Source organism: Mus musculus, chromosome 5, assembly GCF_000001635.26.
Source record: "Mus musculus strain C57BL/6J chromosome 5, GRCm38.p6 C57BL/6J".
NCBI lineage: Eukaryota > Metazoa > Chordata > Mammalia > Rodentia > Muridae > Mus > Mus musculus.
Genome location: NC_000071.6, coordinates 5,361,812 through 5,385,665, shown reverse-complemented (window position 1 = coordinate 5,385,665; position 23,854 = coordinate 5,361,812). Strand labels below are relative to the sequence as shown.

General features: G+C 44.0%; 1 protein-coding gene and 1 long non-coding RNA gene across 2 annotated transcripts in view; one reads left to right on the top strand and one right to left on the bottom strand.

The window, feature by feature from the left end:
* The first annotated feature begins 5,414 nt into the window (after positions 1-5,414).
* Positions 5,415-23,854, top strand: part of Cdk14 (cyclin-dependent kinase 14) — a 576,868-nt gene continuing 558,428 nt past the window's right edge. Inside the window, exons 1-2 of the mRNA NM_011074.3 lie at positions 5,415-5,631; positions 12,177-12,208. Of these exons, the coding sequence (NP_035204.2) occupies positions 5,541-5,631; positions 12,177-12,208 (123 nt within the window). The 5' untranslated portion in view covers positions 5,415-5,540. The remainder of the gene's footprint in view (positions 5,632-12,176; positions 12,209-23,854) is intronic.
* On the bottom strand, positions 12,341-14,971 carry Gm30151. The gene is made up of 2 exons (XR_376714.4): positions 14,798-14,971; positions 12,341-12,695 (listed from the first exon to the last, which is right to left on the bottom strand). It is a non-coding gene; the product is annotated as a predicted gene, 30151 (long non-coding RNA).

Sequence of the window (23,854 nt, the reverse complement as noted above, 5' to 3'; positions counted from 1 at the left end):
CATTCTCTATAAAAAGTACAACTGCATCTCAGGTATGGGAATGACATGCCTCATGCCACAAAGATGGCTTATTCAAAACTCTTTTTGGAAACTGAAAGTATCTCAGCCTAGTACTGGAGCAGATGTGATGGTCTTGATGCTTTCTCATGCCGTCTTTAGGTCCGTTTCTGTGTGCTACATAGGGATAATACCGACTCTTAGAGCAGGGCAGAGAAAGATTAAGATTAAAATAAAACGAGTCCATCAATCGAGTCATTGCTGTATATACAGTACTTTATTTACATGTTAAAGTTACCATTAGTAAGTCACTGCAGTTAGGGGATGTGTGATGACGTCATCACTGATTATTCTGTAGATGCCTCCTCTGACCTGCAAGTACTGGATTGGAACAGGCATGAGAATGTAGATGCCTCCTCTGACCTGCAAGTACTGGACTGCAACAGGCATGTGAATGAGGTCAAAATGCCACGCATCCTGAAAGGAAACCCAGGATGTAGTTGATAGCAGAGCTTCAGTTTTTAATTTAGTTGCTACTAACAGGACTTGTCTCCACTGATTAGAGGCTTAAGGTTTTAGTTCTCAGAGGTAGGACCACTTTCGTACCCTTGTCCGGAGTTCAGTTATAAGATTGGCTACTGAAGCTTCATTTTGATGGATGTAACATAAAACACTGAAGGACTCTTAGCTCATGGTGAATCTCTCTCTCTCTCTATCTCTCTCTCTCTCACATACACACACACACACACACACACACACACACACACACACACATGGAACATCAAAGGATATGATTAAACACATTGTATCTTTGATAGAAATAGTGGTAGCTATTTTCTCATATAAATTTCTTCCAGATAAATTATGTTAACAGTGAAAATCAGGACTAATAAGGCAAATTTTAAGCTTTAAATACATTTTAATATAATAGAGTATGAATATTGCTAGTCCTTAATGTATACTTTATACTTTGACTTGGGCAATTTATTACTTTCAAACCTATTCTGAGCTAATTTATACGTAATGTCACGTAGATGCTTTTACAACTCCTTGTTCTATGTCTAGCTATCTGCAAGTATCATTTTACTTCAGTCACTGGGATTCTCCAAATATAGGATGAAAAATACTCAGGACTGAGTATAAAGTCACTAGATAAAGGTAGTTCTTGTTTCTGGATATACTTGGAGGTTTGTGTCAGCAAGGAGTGACTCCACATAAGGAGTGGGCATGTGATGGAGCGCTGGCAGGAAGTGGAGGAAGGATGGGAAGGAGAAGCAGCCTCCTTTGATAGGAGGCTAACTACACTAGCTTGTGCAACCCTCCATCTTCCTCCCCTCTCTGGTTTCAAGGTTCTCTTTATCATAAGACAAACAAGCAACAAAAAAAGACAAAGATAAAGAAAGAAAGAAAAAAAAAGGAAAGGAAGGAGGGAAAGAAACTTAGATGAACCAGTTCTATCCATCAGTAGGAACACTAGATAGCCGGAATGGTTAAATTAAGCCTTTTGAATTACATGTACCAATTTCACTAATGACTCCTAAAAAAGTTATACAAACTATCTAAACCATGTGCTCCCTCATTTCCTGAATGTGTTCAGAAATGAGTGATGTTTGATCCCAAGAATAATGAACTAGATCAACGTTTCAGAGTTCTTGGAGGATATTTAATTCTAAAAGTTTCCACCACTCCAGTAATTATGCTGATTGGATGTCAGTCTTTAAGCTTTAACTGTTTTCTGGAAGTTCACATCAGTGAATGTAACTATTTTTCTACCTTTGTCCTTGGCTTCCTTGTTTCATGGATTTCTTTCCCCTGACTCTACCTTTGTGTATGGTTGGTTAAGCAGCAGTGAGCTGCTTTTGATGGTTCTTTGATCCTAATCAAACCCTGCACTCCCTGCCTATTTGGGTTAGGATTGCTAGCCTTCACCAACCCCCGCTGTTTCCAAGAGGATGTCCTCCCACCCCTACCCCACAAGACCTCCCCACTCCCTGGGGACTTTAAGTCTTTTGAGGGTTAGGTGCATCTTCTCTGAGGCTAGACCAGGCAGTCCTCTGAGGTACATGTGTTGGGGCCTCATGTCTGCTGGTGTATGCTACCGGGCTGGAACCACAATATTGTCTAACAAATGCACAGTTTATGTCTGCGGTGACTAGAAGTGATGGACATTAAACCACATGTAATTTTGCTTTGTTTATCTATAAAGTATGTTTTGTACCTTGTATATCAACCTTTGTGTATCGAGGGTGTAATCAGCCTTTAGTATGTAAGCTGAGAACGGGGTAATGCCACCTTCACATTTTTGTAGCTAAGGCGACACCTGAGCTTATCCAGCTTAAACCTTTTCCTTATAGATAAGGAAGTAGATGCATTACTCTTCTCAGGTTCCACAGCACATATTGATGGAACAGGAATGAAAACTCATGCATCCTGGATCCACAGCCAACTTCTTCCGGCCTACCACATTGCACTGGTGAATTTGGTTGAGTCAGCACTTGCCAATTAGTCCCTAGATAAGCTTATGTCCTTGTCTTCAGATGTTGCGCACGCACGCACACACACACACACACACACACACACACACACACACACACACGTTGAACCCTTAAACAGAAGTACACATATCTCAAAAGCATGAAGTTAATTTCCTTCTCTATTCTGTAGGCTTCCTGCATAACGTGCCAGTGTCGTACAAACATGGAGCAGAAAGCTGGCTATTCAGTTGCCAGGGTTCACTTGGCTTGTCACTGGACACAGGTCTCATCTGCCAGATGTACTGCTCTGCTTTAGTGCACAGGGCTGGACGTCTGGAGTCGAGACAGAAAAGGGAAATTAATACCCATGATGTTGTAAGTTAGTATTTTTGCAACATAAAATTAATGCATTTGGGGGGCAAAATACTCAGATTCTACTTTCAAGTATAACGTCTAAGGACAAAGTTGTGCCCCATCTAGAATATTCTCTTAAGTTTCTCCTTTTGTTTCCAGAAATTTCGTAAATTTCAGAAATGTATATATATATTTTGCATATTTTGCCACAGCTTAATATTAAATGTTTTCCCCTACTAACCCTAGATATAGTGACACAAGTTCATGTTATTTTAAAAAACGGTCACAAACAATAGCTTTGTATGCATAGATTGTAAACTGGCTTTTCAAAGTTTAGAATATTAGAAATATTGGGAAGGTAAAAAGGATGTCACACCCATGCACGTGCAGGTACATGCACAGCACACATACACAAAGGCTATCACACCCATGCACATGCAGGTACACACACAGCACATGTACACAAAGGCTATCACACCCATGCACGTGCAGGTACATGCACAGCACATGTACACAAAGGCTATCACACCCATGCACGTGCAGGTACACGCACAGCACATGTACACAAAGGCTATCACACCCATGCACGTGTAGGTACACATACACAGCACATGTACACAAAGGCTATCACACCCATGCACGTGCAGGTACACGCACAGCACATGTACACAAAGGCTATCACACCCATGCACGTGTAGGTACACATACACAGCACATGTACACAAAGGCTATCACACCCATGCACGTGCAGGTACACGCACAGCACATGTACACAAAGGCTATCACACCCATGCACGTGCAGGTACACGCACAGCACACGTACACAAAGCATGCCGGCTGCAAACACTCACTACTGAGCCACGACACTGGGCCTGTGTCTCTCTGTACTCAGATCAGACATTTCTAAAGGAGACAGCAGTACAGCTGCAGATACATAGCGCTCTAAGGTTTTATCATTAGCTATTTTTTCAACTTTGTTGACTGGAAGAAGGCATCAGTGTTTGGATCTCTCTCCGTCTCTTTTTTCTCTTTGTCTCTATCTCTCTGTGTCTCTGTGTCTCACTCTGTCTCTGTTTCTCTCTCTGTGAGTTCAGTTGTAACTGCTAATTTTCTAATTAGTCTGACCAAGTGGTAAATGTCAATAAAACTTTTTTTCCTGCATGAAGCCACAGTTGGTGCTTTCTGTAATTACTGAGATATGGCTGTCAGGACCCAACATCCCTGCGTTTAAACTCTCTTGACTTTGCTATGGATTCCTGGCTCTCTCCTGTTAGGGGCTTGGCTTGACTAGCTAGCAGCTTTTTATCAGTGGCAATCTACCAAAACCCTGTAATGTGCTCAGCACAGGGCAGAACAAATCAGTGTTCTACCTCACAATTTAAGGAAGGCAGGGGGCTAGTTTTTGTTTTAAGATAAACATCTTTCGACAAAACACAAACTCCCCAAAACTTCCTTTAAACTAAACAGCATTGTCACACCCACAAAAGCTCCTATTACTTACCCAGCCAGATGACTCAAGATCACTAACGTTTCTTTCATAAGGACTTTGCTGGCCCATAATCAGTACACCAGGCCAACCCCCATCTTCCTTCACCCTCCCCTGGGAGACTGACGTTTGGAGCACCTCATTTATTAGAAAAAAAAAAAGACTGTTTTCTGCCGGAACTGTTTGTCCCGGGGCTTTTTAAAAAAGCCACTCTTAAGATCCTTTTCAAGTTCATTCACTGAAGTGGGGAAAGGAGGTGACAATAGGTTGTAAGTTTACCGATGACCAGAGTATCCTGCTGAGGAGTCACCCACAGTGACATTCCTGTCACCCAGAGACAGGGCTGAGGCAAAACGCAGGTGCCCTGACTTCTAGAAGTTCCGGGGTGGGGAGCATTTTCAGCTTTTGCACTGTACCCCAATAAAATGGGGCCTCTCCTGCCCTTTGGAGCACCCACTTTCCCTGCAAATTAAAACCAACCACCCCACGCCATAAAGTCTATCCTAAACCCGAATGCGTCCCCAAGGTCTTCGAGCACCTCGTCGGACACTCCCCAACATTTCCGGGTCGTGGGCCAACACGGACCGCACCGGGTGGACTGGCCCGCCTGCGGGCTGCGGTCCCGGAGCGCGCGGAAGGAGCGCGGCCGCGGCGGGCGGAGCGCGGGCGGCCGGGAGGGGGCGCCGCCCGGGCGCGGCGGGTCCGGGAGGGCGGCGGAGGCCTGGGAGTCGGAGTCGGATTCGGAGCCGGAGCGCGGCGCGGGGTCGCGCGGGGGTCCCGGGCGCCAGGCCTCCGGCGAGGGCAGTCGCAGGTCTCCGTGCAGCGCCGCCCCTCGGGCTGGGGAACTTGTCCCGCTCGCCCGGTCCGCAGCCGCCTGCGCCTCCTCGTCCGCGGACCCCCATCTCCGGCCGCGGCCGCGCGGCTCTTGCTTACAAAGGAGGGAAAATGCGGCGGGCGGCCGCGCAGCGCGGGGGCCCCCGGGCGGCGGGGATGGCGGCAGCCCCCGGCACCACGTAAGACGCCCCCGCGCGCCCAGCCTCGGCCCAGGCCCGAGCCCCGCAGCCTGGCGAGCGCTGCGCGTCGCCCGCGGCCCGCGAGGAGGCGGAGGCGGAGGAGCAGGACGAGGCGCCGCCTTCCCCGCGCCGCGCGCCCTCGCCCGCCGTTGTCTGCGCTGCGCTGCGCTGCGCTGGACCAGTTTCGCGAAGTTGCCGGGGCCCTACGCCGCCCAGATGTGCGACCTCATTGAACCGCAGCCGGCCGAGAAGATCGGCAAGATGAAGAAGTTGAGGAGAACTTTGTCCGAGAGTTTCAGCCGCATCGGTGAGTGTAGTCGACTGTCCCCAGTGTCCTGCGGGCGATCCCGGGGCTCGCTCCCTCAGTCCCCGCGCCCACTCCGTGCTCCGGGCACCAACCAGGCGGCTGCCACCTCGGGGTGAGCTGCGAACCAGGGATGAAGGAGAGGACTCCAGGCTAGGGCAGGGACCAGCTGGAGGGCCATCCCTCTGCCCCCAGGACCTGGGCTTCGTTCGTGGACTGTCTTAAGCCTCCAATTTGAGTTCCTCCTCCCCGCCAATAGTATCTTTGGCGCCCGCAGTGAACCGGAGAGGGAACACCCGGTCCCCACCGCCATCGGGTTTCTGTGGCCACCTAGGTTACTTAAAGCGAGTTGGTTTTAAGTGCTTAGCCAATAATTTAGCTTTGGGAATTGTTGAAACGTTGACATGTGCCTGATGTTGTTTAATGTACTCAACCTAGAGGAAGTGGGACAGATACCTTGGGACCTTTTGTTCCGTACTCCGGGTCCTATAATTGGAGGTTTGGGTGTTCGGTTTGTAGGTCTTGAAACCTTCCAGCTGCTGTGGTGAAGGGTGAGCTGTGAAGTTGTGGAGACATTTATGAATATGTCTCCTGAACTTGCTCCATTAGTGCAGTCCAGAGGCTATTGTCTTCTTTAAAAAAAAAATCAACCAACTTAACAGAGCATAAACACACAGCATTAACAAAACAAAACAAAACAAAACGCTCAAGGAATGTTTAGGATACTTAATGAATACATGCTATAGGCTGCAGCAAGATGACAGCTGTGTCCGGTGGAATGGGTTTGTTGAATCTTGAGTGTTGGTGGCAGAAAGTGCCTGTAAACCTGGAGGCATAGCTGCTACCTAAACTTTGGTCCTTAACTTTCTTTGATACAGGTAACTGTGCAAAGCAAGGGAATCCTATAAGCCCCAAGCCAACACATGGGAGTGTCCCAGCATACCTTCTGGCCTTTGGCTCACCTGTTATGTTAGTGAAAGTTAATTAATTAATCATAAGCTAATTCCTTAAAGCCCTGATGTGCCAGTGAGTGTCTGCAGTCTGAAGACAGTTTGCATGTATGGACAATGAACTATGAAAACATGGATAAATATTTAGTCAAGCTTATTATTATTATTATTATTATTATTATTATTATCAATTTTGTTTGACACTTTGCTTTTCCTGAGAACACTGTAAATCATGTGCAGAAGTCATATTAGTCGTGCCTTTACTTATTACATGCGTTGAATGTACACAGACTCATTTTTCTGAGTTAGGCCTGTGAGTGTGGAGTCCTACATTCAAGTGAAGTTTGAAGCCAAGAGGAGTGTGAGAGTGAGGTGTGGAGTCTGTGCATTATTAACAAGGATGTTTCAGGGCTGGACCCAAAACACCACCCAGGCGGGTTCTGGAGTCCATTAGGGCCTGTTCTAAAGCACATTAGCTAGATAGTTACTAATGCTAATGATTCCGTTGGAGCCCCTCCAGTTTTGTGTTAAATAATTCATTGCAGTTGAGTCTCAGTAAGAAACCAAGGGTAATAATATAAAAATCCTGTATGTTTAAATAATTTTAGGGTTTGATGGCCAATCAGTACTGTTTGGATTAACTGCAGTGTTGGCAGTAGATATTATAGTTAATTGGGCTTCCTGGATTCCTCGGCTTTAGTCGTGTGAGAGCTCCCTTCTGAGTCTAACGCTCCTCACCAATGCCTGGTATGATTATGTGGCCTTTATGTCCATTCTCTAGGAAACAGTACAGCTCAGTAAAGAAAGCTGATAATGTCTTTATTGAAAGAGGACTCAGAAGAGCAGATCTTACTGTGGTACATTGTGAAAGAAATTATTGACATTTTTAAGTGATTTTTGTTGTGTATGCACCAAACCCAGGATATTTATTAGAAAGAGCACTACTGAAAAAGTCATCTTCTATGTTTTCCCTCACACTCAGAGGCAGTGAACTCAGTTTGCTGACTGAAGGATGTTTTTGAGGACCGAGAGACAATGCAATGAGATTTTTCTATGGGTTCATATAGTTTATAAGCAAGGGATGTGGTCTGTGGGTTTTTTCCCCACTTGGTGAAATGATGACGCAGTGTCTTGTGTGGCATGCAATGAGGACTCAATAAATGTTTGCAACGTGTTGTCATTATTAGGGATCAGATCATACTGACATGATAGTGTTATAGGTAGAAAGGAAGAAGAGGAGAAGTGGCTACAGATTTGTAGTATAACATCCTAAAAACATGGTAAGCGTTGGAGTTGGACAGTTGTGAGCCTGGCCCTCTCTTTTCCTTGGCAACCAGTAATTCACTTAAATTCCTGCATCCTCACCTGCATAGAGTTGTATAATTGTGGAGATCAAATGAGACAGAATAACACTATCTGATACATCATCTATAACATGGTGAGGATCAGTTCCGATTTCTGTTTGTCCCTTCTTACCTACTTTTCTTCATTGAGTGGTCAAAGGATAAACAAACGACCCAACATCACCATGTATTCCATGACCCAGTCTAAGAGAGCCTTTGAAATATACATATTGGCTTTATTTCCTTTTCTTAGTCCTTTTTAGGTATAGTTTGTTATATGGTGAAATATCCATATCATTGTTCAGCCATAAGAAATCGCTAACCATTTGCCTAGAAAACGATGACAGTGCATGCATGCATGTGGTCTGCAGTCAGTGATTGTTTTTAATAGTGATTCTGACTACAAAAGAAGTAGGATTGTTTAATTTGTCATACATCATAGACCATGCTGACTTTGTCACCGTCAACCCCAAACAGAACTGACCCGAGATTGCTACATAAGGTCAAATGAGACACATTAGGTTTCAAGCCACAGGGTTCTGATTTATGACATCTGCCAGGTAGTGACTACAATAGAGCTATGGCTCTTTTATAAGATGAGCATAATTAAATTCTAAAGTCAAGCATCCATTTCCACAGTGACTATTTCTGGTTTCCTGCGCAATAGCTCAGTGTGGTCACCTATTTAGGATGGTGGTCTTGTTTTTTTTTTTTAGCAGGATTCCTCCCCTTCCTGACTTAGAACTTGTAGGCTAGCTAAGGTAAGCTGGAACTTAATTGTAGTTAGTAGCTGAAATGAGCCCATCCATTCCTGGCGCCGGTTCCTTTTTTGACTTCACAGGCAGGCTAATGCAGATGCCGACCCTCCTTCTCACCTGGTGGGATTCTTTCCCCGGGAAAGGATGCGCATGCTTGCTATTAGAGAGGAGCCCATGTATGCGCTTGTTTAGAGGATGTGGGTGGAAGGAGGAAGCTGAGATTAGGGGGAATGCTTGTGGGTTTCTTGCCCTCTGCCTGTCGCTGTGTAGCTCTACATTGTCATTGACCAGCCATTCCATGAAGAATGGTAGATAGATGTAAAGTGCTCAGGTTTACGGTTTCACTGTTGTGCCAGATTCTTCCCCAAAGCAGCTATAAATGGTTTTAATTTGGGCTCAGTGAGGAGAGCTTGCCCAGTATGTGTGAGGCCCTGAACTCTGGGCCTAGCAAGAGGGAGGGGCAAGGGGAGGGTGCAGAAGACGGAGTGGATATTATAGTAATGGGACTTATGTTTATGGTTGTTACATAAAAATATATATGGTTTTCATTTGCCAAAACCTTAGTGTACATTAAAATATGACCTTCTCTCTCTTTGCCACTGAGGTAGGACTCCTTAATGCCACATGTTACCATATACCTTCTGGCGCTAGATATTGTCCTGGAGTTAGTGCTCAATATGGCTGGAACACAGGCTAGTGAATGAGCATTGCTAGCATAAAGTGGCAAATTCCATAATGAAGATTAGTAGTGAAGGTGCCATGGAGGACACAGCAGGATCTCCTTGGTGAGTTACTAAGAAGCCTTTTGGGAACTGTGTCTGAACTGAGGACCAGATAGAGTATCAACAACTCCATATCTATCCTTTTGTTAAGTCAGAGTAGCACAATTTGCTTATTGTCCCACGACATCCTTGAGGACCATTGTGGTTTTACATTTACATAAATGATTAATGACAATCAGGGAACATAATCAATAACAAGATGTTGTGTGCTTGTTTAGGTCAGAGTTTACTCACCAGTGACCTGATAGCTATCTGGCAAGAACACCTTTAATTGGTCTTTGTTATTCCGTCAACTCCCTTTTAGGGCAAGGTGTGCAATATTTAGAAGAAACCATGTCAGGTGTCAATCTATCAATGAAAGGTATCTATTGAGTAATAGGCTTTTCAGTCCAGCTTTGTTCTTCCTGTGGTAAGCAGGGCCTCACGGAGTCACCATGCAGTGGGAATCATCGGCTTTTCTTTATTGCTTAGCAAATGCACTTAGAATTTTCTCTTTGTCCCCACCCTCCAACTCCCTTTCTAACTAATCTCAGATCCACCCGTTAGAGCGGGATGATGGGAAATTGTCAGGACCAAGAAGGCAAGAAAGAGTGGGCCGGTGTGAATATTTCACCCCCCTCCCCTTCACTTCCCAACGCCATTTCACATTTTCAGCCCCCAGTAGGTCAGTACAAGCTGAAATACAGCTTGGCCAAAGAAAACACACCTCTAAAGTTCCAGCACTTTGTAACGACCATGTTAGAGAAAACATTTTGAAAAGTTTGTCTTCTGAGTCACAAGCTTTGCAAGGCTGTCCATGGCTACTGTTCATTCACACTTGGTGATTGACAGATAAAGCTGCAATTATGTGCCCATGTATATGCTACTCTGTATTTGAAGTCAATGCTGCTCATATATGTATATATATGAGTATATATGGTTTTATATAGTGGAGAAACTTGTTTGTATTATTACATCACCGATGTTTTGTAATGGCCATGCTAACTAAAAGACACACCGTTGTTGACTGGGCTTGGGAGTTTCTAGATTAGAAGCTAAAATTCTAGTGAAAATTAGTCAGTAGGAATCAGCTAGGATCTTCTATCTTTCCTTACGGTTTAGCATAAATTAACAGCTCTGTAGTGACAGGGGGCATATAATCAGTTTGAGGGGCAGTTGTTGAGGCTGGGACAAGGACTGTCATTTAATTTTCTGCTCAGGGCAACCTGTTCTGTCATGAAGAAAGTGACAGTTTGTTATAGGTCAGTGTCTTAGGCTAAAAGGGGAAGACTATAAACTAACTGGCAAGTGTTTTAGCCTCTCACAACAGCCTGCACCCTGCTAGCCCACCACCATAGCTACATACTTTTGGACTTTTTAAAATGACAAATGTATAATATGAAGAAGAGAAAAAAACCTTTTCAAGAGTGCTTGAAAGCCAAGCATGGTGGCTCAAACCTGTCAACCCAGCATCTGGGAAGCGGAAGCAGGAGGATTACTGCTAGTTCTAGGCCAAACTGGGTTAAAGAGTAAGACCTTATCTCAAGAACTGCACCACATTATGACAACACACCTCACCACACCACAGCATACCACACCTTACCACACCACAGCACACCACACCTTACCACACTACAGCACACCACATCTTATCATACCACACCACACCACACCACTCCACACCATACCACTCCACACCATACCATTACCACATGGCTAGAGTATATACATTCTTACTTAGGAGTTTCTGCTTAGGCTCCCTAATTTCTCATAACTCAATTTCCAGAATACATTGCTTTTCATAGCTTTTACCAGAGCAAAACCTTTCAAGATATATATACACACACACATACACACACACACACACACAACCACACCTTTCAATCCAGGCTAGGAGTATCTAGAACAGACTTGTAAACGCCTATGCAGGAGTTTGTAGACTCGAAATATTTTCTGTGACTGGTAGTTTCAGATTAGTTAACATTTTGGGCCTCTTCCTTACTATGAAACATTATAATTAACTGGGATTTAATGAACAGATAGTTGACAACTACAATCTTTTATTTTTCTTTAGAACGAGATAAAATTTCATTTTTAAGGTTAACCGTATTTAGGGTAAATCTGAGGTGTTTGTTAGTCCCTATGAAACATTTTGAATGTGTTCCTTTTTCCTTTAGAAACACTTGACTATAAAATTCATTATGTTAAGTGTTTGAGTTAAGTCTTTTATTCTACACAATACTTATTTGATAGTGCTTGGTCTTTTATTAGCATGCTTAAATGTTAGTTAGAACCAAACTATCACTTAGACACTATGCAGAATGTTTGCCATCCTAACAAGTGGCCTGGGAGGTCCCCGAAGCACACAGAAGGACACACCAGGTGTTTGAGAGGAGATTGGTTTGCCACTGCATTGTGTTCCTTTTCTCCTTCCATTCAAGCAGGTTCTGCTGAAGGAGATGCGAGAGCCCGGCGTGCTTTGCCTCCCTGGTTTCCAGAATGCTTCATTTACATATTTATGAAAAGCATTTCACAGAGAAACATGCTGTGCTGTTCCCACTCTCATGTGCAGTTTCTGTATTTTGTATCCTGACGTCGTTATTCAGGTTGGGGTACAGTTTGGCTTCCTGAGATGAAAACACTGTGGTGCTCCCGCTTTCTGTTTTCTAGAACTTAGACACTTGGTGTCTCTGGGACGCCTCCCACTAACTGTTTCTCTCTCTTTCTCCTTTCTAGCTCTGAAGAAAGAGGACACCACCTTTGATGAGGTAGGCTAAGTTTCTTCCTCCAACACAAAGGCGGATTTATTTACTCTTAGGTACAGTCCATAGGTGCTAACTGTGCTTAGAAACAGAACACAAAAACAAAAGCAAAACAAGAAAAAACCCCCTACAAGAAACAAGAAGTAGCTTTTGTTTATTTAGTTACCCCCTGTTAGCCTCCAATCTCAATAGTCATTTAACTGAGTTTTGTTGCAATCATCAAAAATGTGTCTTTGAATCAATAAACAAAAGACGCATGCTCGCCTTTGTGTTGTTGCCTTCTTGCTGACAGCTGTGCTTGGGAAGCCCACTGTGATGCGCATGTGCCGGGCAAGTCCAGAGCTTGGACAGCAAGGCTCCTTTCCAGACCTTGATGAATCAGGTGTGATGTGTTGACGTCACTGATTGTCTGCAAGGCTCCCAAAGGAGAAAGTGACTTTTTCTGTTCCAGTTTCCCTATTCTTTGTGGATCAGATGAGTCTCTGTTTACTTGCTACAAAGAAGTAGGAAAAAAAGCCAAAGTTTATATGAAACAAAGGATTCTGAAGACACTTTGACATTGTACTTCCCTGAGATTTTGTTACTGTTTTCAGGGTGTTACAGACAGAAGTGTTTTATTGTAATCGTCTAAAGCCAGTCATGGGTGGATAATTTGAATCTGCCCTGCCTGCACAGTGTATGAAGTTATATGTAAATAGAGATGTTTCTACTTCTTGTGCTTACCCCACAGCCTAATAAACAGACTAGTTGGCTTTAATTGTTCCACGCTCTTAGATTCCATGAAAGTGCTCCCCCCCCCCCCCCCCACACACACACACACCACTGCAGCAGGCAAAAGGGCACATGTGCTCCTGGAATGTGCTTGCCCTGTCACACAGGGAGGGCCCTTCAGTGCAGGCCTGCAGGCTGGGATTTCTGGATGAGGCTAGTGCCATTTGGCTCTCATGGTCTGCCGCTTCATCACAGCACCTGTTCCGACTTTGTGGTCCAAGCTCTGGAAAGCTGTGTCACTGGACTCCAAAGCAACTTTCCCAGACAGTGTTCCTATAACATCCTCCTAAAGCTATTTCCTGTACTCCTTTCACATCCTTAGTAGGTAATACTGGGATTTTCTCCAAACCTGCATTTCTGGAATTTCTACTGTTTCATTACTGAGATAATCTGTTTTCAAGAGAGTACTTTTTTCAGGAGAACTCAGAGTGAGAATATGTCCCTCCTTTTCTTTCCTTATAAAGAAAAACCTCCCCTATAATTATGGAAGTAATTTAACCCTACATAAAGAAAGAATTAGAAAAAGAGAGGAAGATAGAGCTCTTCAATTGTGCTCTCCAGATATATCCACCGTTGAATAGGCTTGCTTCTTCAAGTTTTAAAGCCATAGCCCATTATTATACCACCCTTTTTCTGTAAGGCATGGCATATTTCTTCATGTCTTCATAGGCTTCTCCTAGTCATTGTAATAAAAAAACAACACAAAGCAAGACAAACAAACAAACAAACAAGCCACCTCTTTTCTTATGTGTGCACCATTGTTGTGTGTGTTGGTCTATCTCATAGCTGTAGGTACATTTGTCAAAACACATACAGCTGAGGGCTAGAGCAGAGTAATGGGTAGAGTATAAAAAGGATGTCACAAGCTGGCAACTGCTCCTCTAACCTCACTTCTAAAACCTCTGTGGAGTCAGAGGTCCGCGGTTTGCCGTTTGAAACAAAATCATCACCAGCTCACACAGTATTTTCTTTCTTCCATGGCACAGAGATTTTTTTAAAAAAAATATTTTAAATGAGAGACTCAGACAATGTCAGAGCTAGAAGAACAGCAGACACTATTATTTCCTCATCCCAGCATTTCACAGATGAGCACATTAAGATGCGAAGGACCAGAGTAATTTTCAGCTAGTTAAGGAAAGGTCAGGGTCTGGGGCGTGGCAGCAGTGGGGCCTGCCTGGGGGTAAATGCTAAGGCATCTACCTGCAGTTGAGCAACTGCTGCTCGGTCCACAGATCTGCAAAAATGGTAGCGCCTTCCTATTAGGTGACTTGAGTGGATGAAATAAATTAGTCGATGCAGAGCCTTTAGAATTCGGTCTCGCATAGTGGAAGTGGCGGAGTTTATATCACCCTCCATGGCTGTCACCAACACTGTAGTGATCCGTCTTCTCTACAAGGACAATGGAAGGATTCAATCCGAAAATAGGGCTACAGAGGAGATTCCGTTTCAAATATACCTCTAGCATTTCACGTAAGGCTCCGTGTAATGATTTGTGTATTGAGATGGTGAAAATATTATCTAAAATCCACCATTTTTAAATCCTCCACAAGGGGATGCCACATCTGCTCTTGTTGCCCTGGCCACAATGCGTGTGGTTAACTTTGAATAGTGTCTGTCTGCTTGGGGAGCAGAGGGTGAGGAGCAGAGAGGAGGCAGCATGGCTCTGAGCTTGCCACTGCTTAGCTATTTGGATAAGGTTTTAATGGACTCAGTGGTAGTTTTCCCGTTTAGAAGTCAACCAGTTAGACTGCTTTTCAAGATGCTTTGGCCTCCTGCATAGGATTCTAAGTAGCACAGTTAGCTCATATAAGAGTAAAGTCTTACCAGGGTCTGAGAGGAGAGCACCAGGTGTGTGCCTGTGCAAATGGGAGGAAGTAACAGCTTCTTGAGGAGCATTTTCAGATTGCTGTAGTAGAGGTTTTCTTGAATGTGCATCCATCTTTCTTTCTTTCTTTCTTTCTTTCTTTCTTTCTTTCTTTCTTCTCCTCCTCTTCCTCCTCCTCCTCTTCCTCCTCCTCCTCCTCTTCCTCCTCCTCCTCCTCCTCCTAGTGTTGGAATCTGGTCTCTATAGTCTCTTGGAATTCACTTGAGACTGGAATCTTGCAGCTTGAGGGCTGGGTCAGTTTAGCTATGCAGCAAGGTGTGGCAGCTCTCTCCTTCCTCCAGTTTATGAGCTTTGGGCTCCTTATCACAGGGACCTGCCGGGAGAGGCCTGCACTGGAGTGTGGGTGCAACTCCCATTGGCTTGAGGATCTCTCTCAGGTGTGCGAAAGGGTTTGACCTCGAACAGAAATTTGTTAGTTATTTACTCTTTGACTGTAATGCTCTGCTGATTGTGTGTGTGTGTGTGTGTGTGTGTGTATGTGTCTGTCCATGTGTGTGTGTGACTGTGTGTCTGTGTGTATTTACATGTGACCAGTTTGAAGTTAAGTGTTGAAGCCTTCAGATATTTACAGTGATAGGTAGTGAATGTTGCTAAATCCCCTCATGGTTGGATACAGGGAATGTAAGGACCATTCGCAGCCCTGCACTCATTGTGCATTTACTGGGACCCTGACTTAAGCGATAGCCACTTTATAATCTGTGGATTCAATCTATAAGTTTTGGATGGACTAATCAGTTTTAGGATTTCCAAAAAATGTTCTCTTCAGTTTCAAATTTACTTCTACAACCAACTGAAGTGTGGAGAGGTAAATGTTGCTGAGAGAGCAGACCTACTAGATAGAAGGTGAAAGAAACCTGGTTTCTTCCGAAATTGCTTTTACTGGGCGTGGTGGTATCATCTGGAGAACCCCTCCTCTCAGTGCCTGAGACTGCAGAACTTCCTGAATGTCTCTGTGGCCACATTCTTCCGTAAGTAGTAAACCTACACCATGCCTTTATGCTGAATATCAGTTTTTTTTTTAATGGTTTCTTTTGAATAACTATTATGCCTGATGTACAAACGATGAGAAAATACAGGTGTATACCAATGTAAATCGACCACATACAAAGTCTTGTGAATGTTGGAGACAAAGGTTCCAGTGACTAAGAGTGCATCCACATGGAAACGATTGGAAACCGCTGATGTTTCAACAACCCACAAGTTGCTGTTGATTAAATGAGAACTTAAATTGTATGGTCTGCTTTGTGTGTGTGTGTGTGTGTGTGTGTGTGTGTGTGTGTGTGTGTGTTTTAAAGATCCCAGATGAGGAACTCAAACAAAATGTTGACCGTCCTTGGCATTTTGGTGAGATGTACAAAACCTTTAGTGTTTGAAATCAATCAAAGTGCCAAGGGTTTCAGTGTGGTTTGTAAATCTATATAACTCAGCACTTATTTTTATGGTTAAAAAAAAGAAAACAAACAAACAGTCTCCTAATATATGAGCTTTCTTGGCGTGTCTGCTGTTGTCATAGCTGCAGTTCCCAAGGAGCTCCCGGTACTTGTTTTGCTATTTTCCACCTATTTAACTCTTGAAATCCTAGGGAAATATAAACAAAATGTATATATAACAAAATGTTCATTAAAAGAAATCTTGCCTGTGAGAACTCAGGAGTATATTTTAGAGGCCAACTTACATTATATATTTACTTGCAGATAGATGGGGACAATGTACCCCTGTTTTACCTTCTGGTCTAGAGCCCAGCCCCTGCTACTCATATGATGATGTAACACTTGAGACAGGAAGTGCATTAGTGACTGACGTTGTGAGGACACTGGACTGGGGGCAGGGATGCTCTGGGACCCTGTTTTCCCGTCACTGCCTCTCACTGGTGTCTGTGGGTATATGCATGGTCTCCAGCAGTCCGTCCGCATGTAGGGTTTTCCTGACTCTGGAGCTCCGGACCCCCCCACCCCACCCCAGTTTCTAAAGGGAAGTGGCCCAGCCTTCCCTTTTCATTCTCTGCTGTTCCCCCATACCTTTGCCCACCCAGTCCCACTGCCCTGGCCCTGCACGTTGCCCTTCTTTCTTCTGATGCTGGGCATCTCTCTCCCGCCAGCGCCCTCAGTGGTGTGTTCCTTGACACATCATATGTAATCCCCGTCAGCCTGGATTTTGACCTGTCATCTTATCTTCTCACCCAGTCGCTGCCACGAGCTGCTTGGGGAAATCCCTCTGCAAATAAATGTATCAGTTCCCGAGGTTGCTGCTACCTTGAGCGGCTGAAGAGCCTTTCATCTCTGTGGCTGTCACTGGCCAGAGTGCTGCTGAACTGTCCGCCCCTTGTCTCTAGTGGAAGGCTTTTTTGCTGCATATTCCTTTCCTAGTACTGTCTGAGTGACAGGCTTCAACAACACACATTTCTGGAGATAAGAAGTATATCAGAAATCAGAATGCTGATAGAGTGAGTTCGTTCTACAAGCTGAGAGAAGGACCTCTCACCAGGTAACTCAACTTGGCTTATAGATGCTGGCTTCTTCCTGGTTTTTTATGTCATCTTTCTGCAATATGTGTTTATCCTTACCCCTCCCTCCTTTCCCCCTTCCCTCTCTCCCCCTCTTTCCACAGGGACATACTACGTAGCCAAGACTATCCTGGATTCAGGATGTTCCTACCTCTGCATAGCAAGTGCTAGGACTATTTTTCTTCTTTTTTTAATCAGGGCATCTTTCAGATGGAACCAGGAGCTCTCTGAACTCCTGTAAAACCTCCTGTTAATGTAATTATATTTGTAACAATACTTTTTCCTCCTTCCTAAGTATGATCACTTCCGGAAGTATCAGAGTTAAAACGTAGACATGTGAGTTTTCGTGGGCACAGATCAACCACTACATCCTTTCTTTTCTTAAAGCTCTCGGTTTTCGTAGCGTCCCACTCCCTTCCTACAGATGCCTCCTCCCTGACTCCAGAGGGCTGTTCCTTTCCTCCTGTTTTGGCCACTTCCTCTTCCCTTTCCCTGGCCCCTGTCTCCTACACTCCTCTTCCAGAAGCTTCCAGGAATGATTCCCCTCCTTATTTCCGGGTGTTCCCCATTCCTAGCCTATTGGCCACAGGCTCTGAGCATGCTCCACTCGGCCCTCGTGTTTTCTTTTGTAATAGCGGCCCTCAGCCCTCTGAGATCATGTCTCATGCTCTCATTGAGTGTCTTGTCTGTCCCTTGATTTTGGCTACCCTCTTTTATTATAGTCACACGAGAGTGTTTGACTCAGCTTTCTATTCCAAACTCTTCACTGAGGTATCCGCATGCCCATTTAGGTGTTTCTGCCCTTGTATCTACAGCCATCGTGGGCTTAGTGAACACAGAATATTAATAATTCCTGTGTTGCCCAAACATATACTTTCTCTTGCTTTTAACTTAGAAACTGGCTTTTCCAGCTATGTGATTTTTCTAGGGTGGGAACCTGTTGTCTTCCTAAATTCTCCAGCCCCCTATGCAAACACTGGCTTGGCTCTCCTCCTTATGTCCCTTTGGTTCCCACCACTACCCTGGGCACACACTTCTGACATCTCTTGCCTGGCCTTGTGGTCGTCTTCTGTCTGGCTATCCTCCCTGTGCTTGCTTCCAGTTCCAACCTGATGAGATTGACACAAATCACGCTCTGCTCATACTTCCGCCTTCATGGGTCTCTGTCAGCCGTAAGTTCCTTTTCCTGGCTTGACTTTCAAGGCTTTTCGCAGTCTATTGTGTTTCTGCGTTGCTGTGCCTGGCGGACATTTGTTCACTGTTCTGATGCCCTCGTTGTCATTGCCTCTGCTGCCTGTCAGCTCCGTGCTCTGTCACTGTCACCTGCTTTATCTCTGCTCCTCTTTGGTCTCATGACTTCATTGCTCCTTCACTCCTTCCTTCCCCAAATGTCTTTCAAGTCATGACCCTTCCCTACTGAAAGACTCATGCATCTAGAGCTTATGGATGTCTTGTGTTAGTCTTTGGTCGTGAGCTCAGCTTGATTCTCCATCCAGTCAGACTCTGAGAGGTAAATACGGAGTTGTTGAGCAGGTGGCCTCCCATGGCATCATTCTGTCTTATAGAAACAATCTAAAAAAAAAAAAAAAGCTGGGTGTGGTGGCGCACGCCTTTAATCCCAGCACTTGGGAGGCAGAGGCAGGCGGATTTCTGAGTTCCAGGCCAGCCTGGTCTACAAAGTGAGTTCCAGGACAGCCAGGGCTATACAGAGAAACCCTGTCTCAAAGAAAACCAAAAAACAAAACAAAAACAAAAACAAAAACAAGAAAAAATAGTCTGTGCTGTTATCTAGTTTGTTTCTCACTGTGGTCATTCTGCCTACCCCAGATGCTGTGGATCACAGTGCGCTGGCTAGTTTCATGTCAGCTTGACACACAGTAGGCTCATTGGAGAGGAGGAAACCCCGACTGGGAAACTGTCTCTGTAAGATTGGACTGCAGGCAAACCTCTACATGTCTCTGTAAGATTGGACTGCAGGCGAACCTCTACGGGGTTTTCTTAATTAGTGATTATTGTGGGAGGGCCCAGCCCATTGTGGGTGTCATTCCTGGGCCGGTGGTCCTGGGTTCTGTAAGAAAGCAGGCTGCACAAAGCATGAGGAGCAAGGCAGCAAGCAGCAGCCCTCCATGGCCTCTGCGTCAGCTCCTGCCTCCAAGTCCCTGCCCTTTAGTGTTCCTGCCCTGAATTTCTTCAGTGATGAACAGTGATGTGGAATCATCAACCAAATAAACCCCTTTCTCTCCCAGTTGCTTTAGTCTTGGAATTGTATCACAGCAATAGTAACGCTGACCTAAGACACAAGCTAACCTATACGTTATTGTTTAATTACAGCAGAGGCCATTGCATTTCAAGCTCGTGATATTGCACAAGTGGAAAAAGAGCCTCATGTCTCCTCAATTCTCTTGCTGGAAATTTAGTTTAAATTTTGCACGTCGAAAACTTTCCGAGTTTTTTTTTTTTTTTTTTTTTTTTTTTTGCGATTTCTATTCTAAAAATGTTCGATCAGACTTGCCATCTCCCTAATTATGGTAGACATAATTACCATAATTATGTCTCCTCCGGGCCAGTGGCTGGAATGTCTGGGTAGAGTCAGAGAAGTACATGTCACAGAATGCAGAATGTGTGACATTTGGGGGAACTAGTCACCTTCATTTTGACAAGACCAGAGAGCTAATAGAAACCAAAAGCCAAGGTTCATCCTGTTTCTGCCTTGAACACCGCTATTCTGTGAGCAGGGTCACTAGGCTGCAGCTGTCTGTGCCCTGTGAGGGGGGAGGGCTCCCCCACCCCCAGCTGTTTGTGTGTGTGTGTGTGTGTGTGTGTGTTCATTCATTCGTGGGAAGCTGGCCTTTGACATTGGAAGAGTTTTCGTATTGCATAAGTACTTAACATTTTTCCTTAACACGTGGAGTTTGAAGTCTTGAGGTTGCTTGGCCGTGGCTGAGGTCCTCTCTTACCAGGAACCAGGATGATTGGAATTGACCAATCAAGGCTGAGGTGTCTCTGTTTCCTGAGGCCTTGAATCTGTGGTCTACTATTGATTTCTAAAACTACAGCAAATGTGTCTCTTCTTATTCTTGACATTGCAAGTTCATAACAGTGTAATTATAAACCATTTGAACCATTGGTGGTTCTGTTTTACAAATCTGTTTTCTTAAGACCATGCCAGTATTTTTAAAATTCTTAAAAGTGCATTTTTAGCATTTAGACAATAATTAAAGCGATACATTCCTCTTGTGAGTCTGTTATTTTTTTTTATTTTTAATATATCATTCTCATTATTCTTTGAATTTATTGTTTGGTTTTAGCATTGTGTTTTCTCTTAATATTTAGTTTTATTAACTACTTCTTTTAAAACATATACACCAGGAAAGCTTCTTAAAACTTTCTCCTTTATGATGTGACAAAACCATAAATACCATGGCAGTAATATTTATTACATGGTATTTTTAAGTTGAAAAGATGTTTTTCTTCATATATTTTTACTGTTTAAAATTTATTTTTTATTTTGTGAGCATAAATGTTTGCCTATACTTCGTGCATGTACATCACATATGTGCTTGGTTTCCAGAGAGGCCAGAAAAGGAAGTTGGCTCCTATGGAACTGGAGTCCCAGACAGTTGTGAGAAGCCATGCAGGTGCTGGGAATCAAACCCAAGTCCACTGGAAGACCATCTGGTGCTTCTAGCTGCTGAGCCATCTCTCCAGCCCTTTGTATATTTTAAAATATCTATTCCAAATCGTACAGTTATACACACACACACCACACACACACACACACACACACACACACACACACATATGTATATGTGGGGGCAGGGAAGAAGAGACTGTATGAATGGAAGAGAATGTATGAGAAAAACCTTTCTATGGTTTTTTGGTTTTAAAATTTGTTTATTTATTTATATGAGTACATGTTTTCAGACACACCAGACACACCAGAGCATTGGATCCCATTACAGATGGTTGTGAATCACCATGTGGTTGCTGGGAATTGAACTCAGGACCTCTGGAAGAACAGTCAGTGCCCTTAACTGCTGAGCCATCTCTCTAGCCCCTTTTACGGTTTTTATGAACAGATAGAAGACAGAAAAATATTTCAACAGCATATACTTGTATTTCCAGGAAAATTTATATACTCTTCTCAGTGATCAAAATGCTTTATCTTTGGTTTTGTTTTGAGATAAGGTCTTAATATATAGTCCTGGCTATCATAATATTTACTGTGCAGCTCAGGATGGCCTTGGATTCATAGCCATATTCCTGCCTCAGTTTCCTGCGTGCTGAGTTTGCCAGCACCCACATCACATCCAGCTTAACAACATATAAACATGACATGTAGGTGCTGAAAGAGGCAGAGAACGCAGGGAGTGTTGGGATTCTCAGCTCTATGCCCTTATCTGTCCTTTTCCAGTCTAGGATGTTCGCATGTGAGCTGTCTATGTGGTGTAATGTTTGGAAGGTGTCTTCAAAGTCAGAGTCTGACAATTATAATCTCTCCCTACCACACCTCAAATGTGTCACGCAACTCTGTGTTTTAATCAATTTAAAGGCTGCAGTGTGCAACTAATTTTCTTTCAAAAATAGAGCAGACTGATGTCACGCTTTCGGGTATCTTAATGGTTCTCTGCAAGCGGAAGAAGGAGACAGAGCTGTCGTCAGAATGCCCCAAACTTCAGGCATCCCAGGGTTTGCTGGTGAGAATGTGCCAAGCCTGCCTTTACCCTCCCTAGTGTACGTGTTGGCGGAGACAGACTGATGTGTGTCCCTAGGATTTAGTCCTTGCTTTCAGGTGAGACTGTACTGACTCTAACTTACTTATATGTGGGTGTTTATTGAGTCTGTTTTCAAACAAGCAGATGACACCAGCGCAGCATTGGCCCTGGGCAGGGGAGAGGAGAGTTTCCCACACATTCCCTGAGGACCGGGGCTTAGGCTTCTCCAGGTCCTCTGCTCTACCCATGCGTTGCTTCTGGAGGAGCCCAGAGGCAGTGTGGGGCTTGCCAAATCCTTTAAGTATGTGCAGATGATAAAAATGATCAAGGAATCGGTTTATATATACCCACTGCTGATACAGTGGGGAGGAGCGAAGACACAAATCGCTACATTGTGTGCGGTCTGGATGTCTTAGAATGGCTCCGTTTCAGAACATAATTTCTGAGTTCTGATTGAGAAATCAGGGTTTTCTTAGTTCTACCGTATCTACCTTTTGATACCAAATTAATATTCCAGATGCCTCAACCAGAAGAAAAGCTACATTTTTAACCAAGGGTACTTATTCTATGGCAGACAAAAATGAATTTTTGTCATTTTTTGAAAACATTTTTTCCCATTAATCTAGATGAGTTGTAGCTAAAGAAGAAATAAAGATTGATGAGATAAACGTGTTTGTTCGGGGTTGTCATTCATGGCCTGAGTTACAAATTCTTTCGTGTTGTAGGTGCTCATTTGTTTTCAGTCTTCGGCTCCCCGGCTCTCCTTAGATTGCTTGCATGTGAATACGATGGAGAATGTCTGCAGTGCCCACTTCTCTCTTAAAGGCAGACTATTATGTCTTACAAATGAGGATTCTTGGGTCATTAGATATTGGGGTTCAGGTGTGCAAAAGGCTTGATAACATATGGCCTGTGCCAGATGCCTTAATTGAGTTTGGAACTCCCCTAGGGGTGTGCATGATTCTGTCTAAATGATGTGTTATGCGCGCAACAAAAGGTGCTTTGCTCATAGGGAGACCAAAGCAAACATGTACTTTGTAAAGTGCACTGGAGACTGCACAGTGGGAACCACATTAGCTCCAGAGTAGTTGCTGGAAGATGAACATATGAGAACATATGAACAGCCTGTATGGCTGAACTCACTTTTGGCTGAGCCATTTTGCCCATGTTCTGCATTTCCTGTATTTCTCTGACGACATTGTCTGGAGTCAGCCTCTGGAGTAGCATTTTACCTGGATGCCCTGCAGGAGAAATACTGCATGGGTACCATGTGACATACAGACTAGCAAGGACCCCGAGGCTGCCTGTGTTTGAACTACTTTTTCTAACAAGGCATGATGCTATGTATTACTTTGACTTTTCATTCGTTTGTGTGAATGCTTCCTTTTTTTTTTTTTGGTTGTTTGTTTTAAAGAGAAAGATTAAAAATGAAGATCATAAAGTTGTATGCATGGTGTGTGTGTGTGTGTGTGTGTGTGTGTATGTGAGTGGCCAGTGTCTGGTAAGAATTGGAGGGAAACACATGAGTATAATATGCTGTGAGAAAAAAATTTCAATAAAGGCTTTAAAAAAGAATGGATTCCTGCAGTGAATGGGACATTAAAAAAGGTTTAGTTATTTGTCTATTTTGTATGTTTGTGTGCTTGCTTGCATGAACTTGTGTGCGCCACATGCATGCAGTAACCCGAGAAGGCCAGAAGAGGGCATTGGTCCTCCGGAATGGGAGTAACATGCAGGTGGGAGCTGACATGTGGGTGCTGGGAACTGAACCCAGGCCC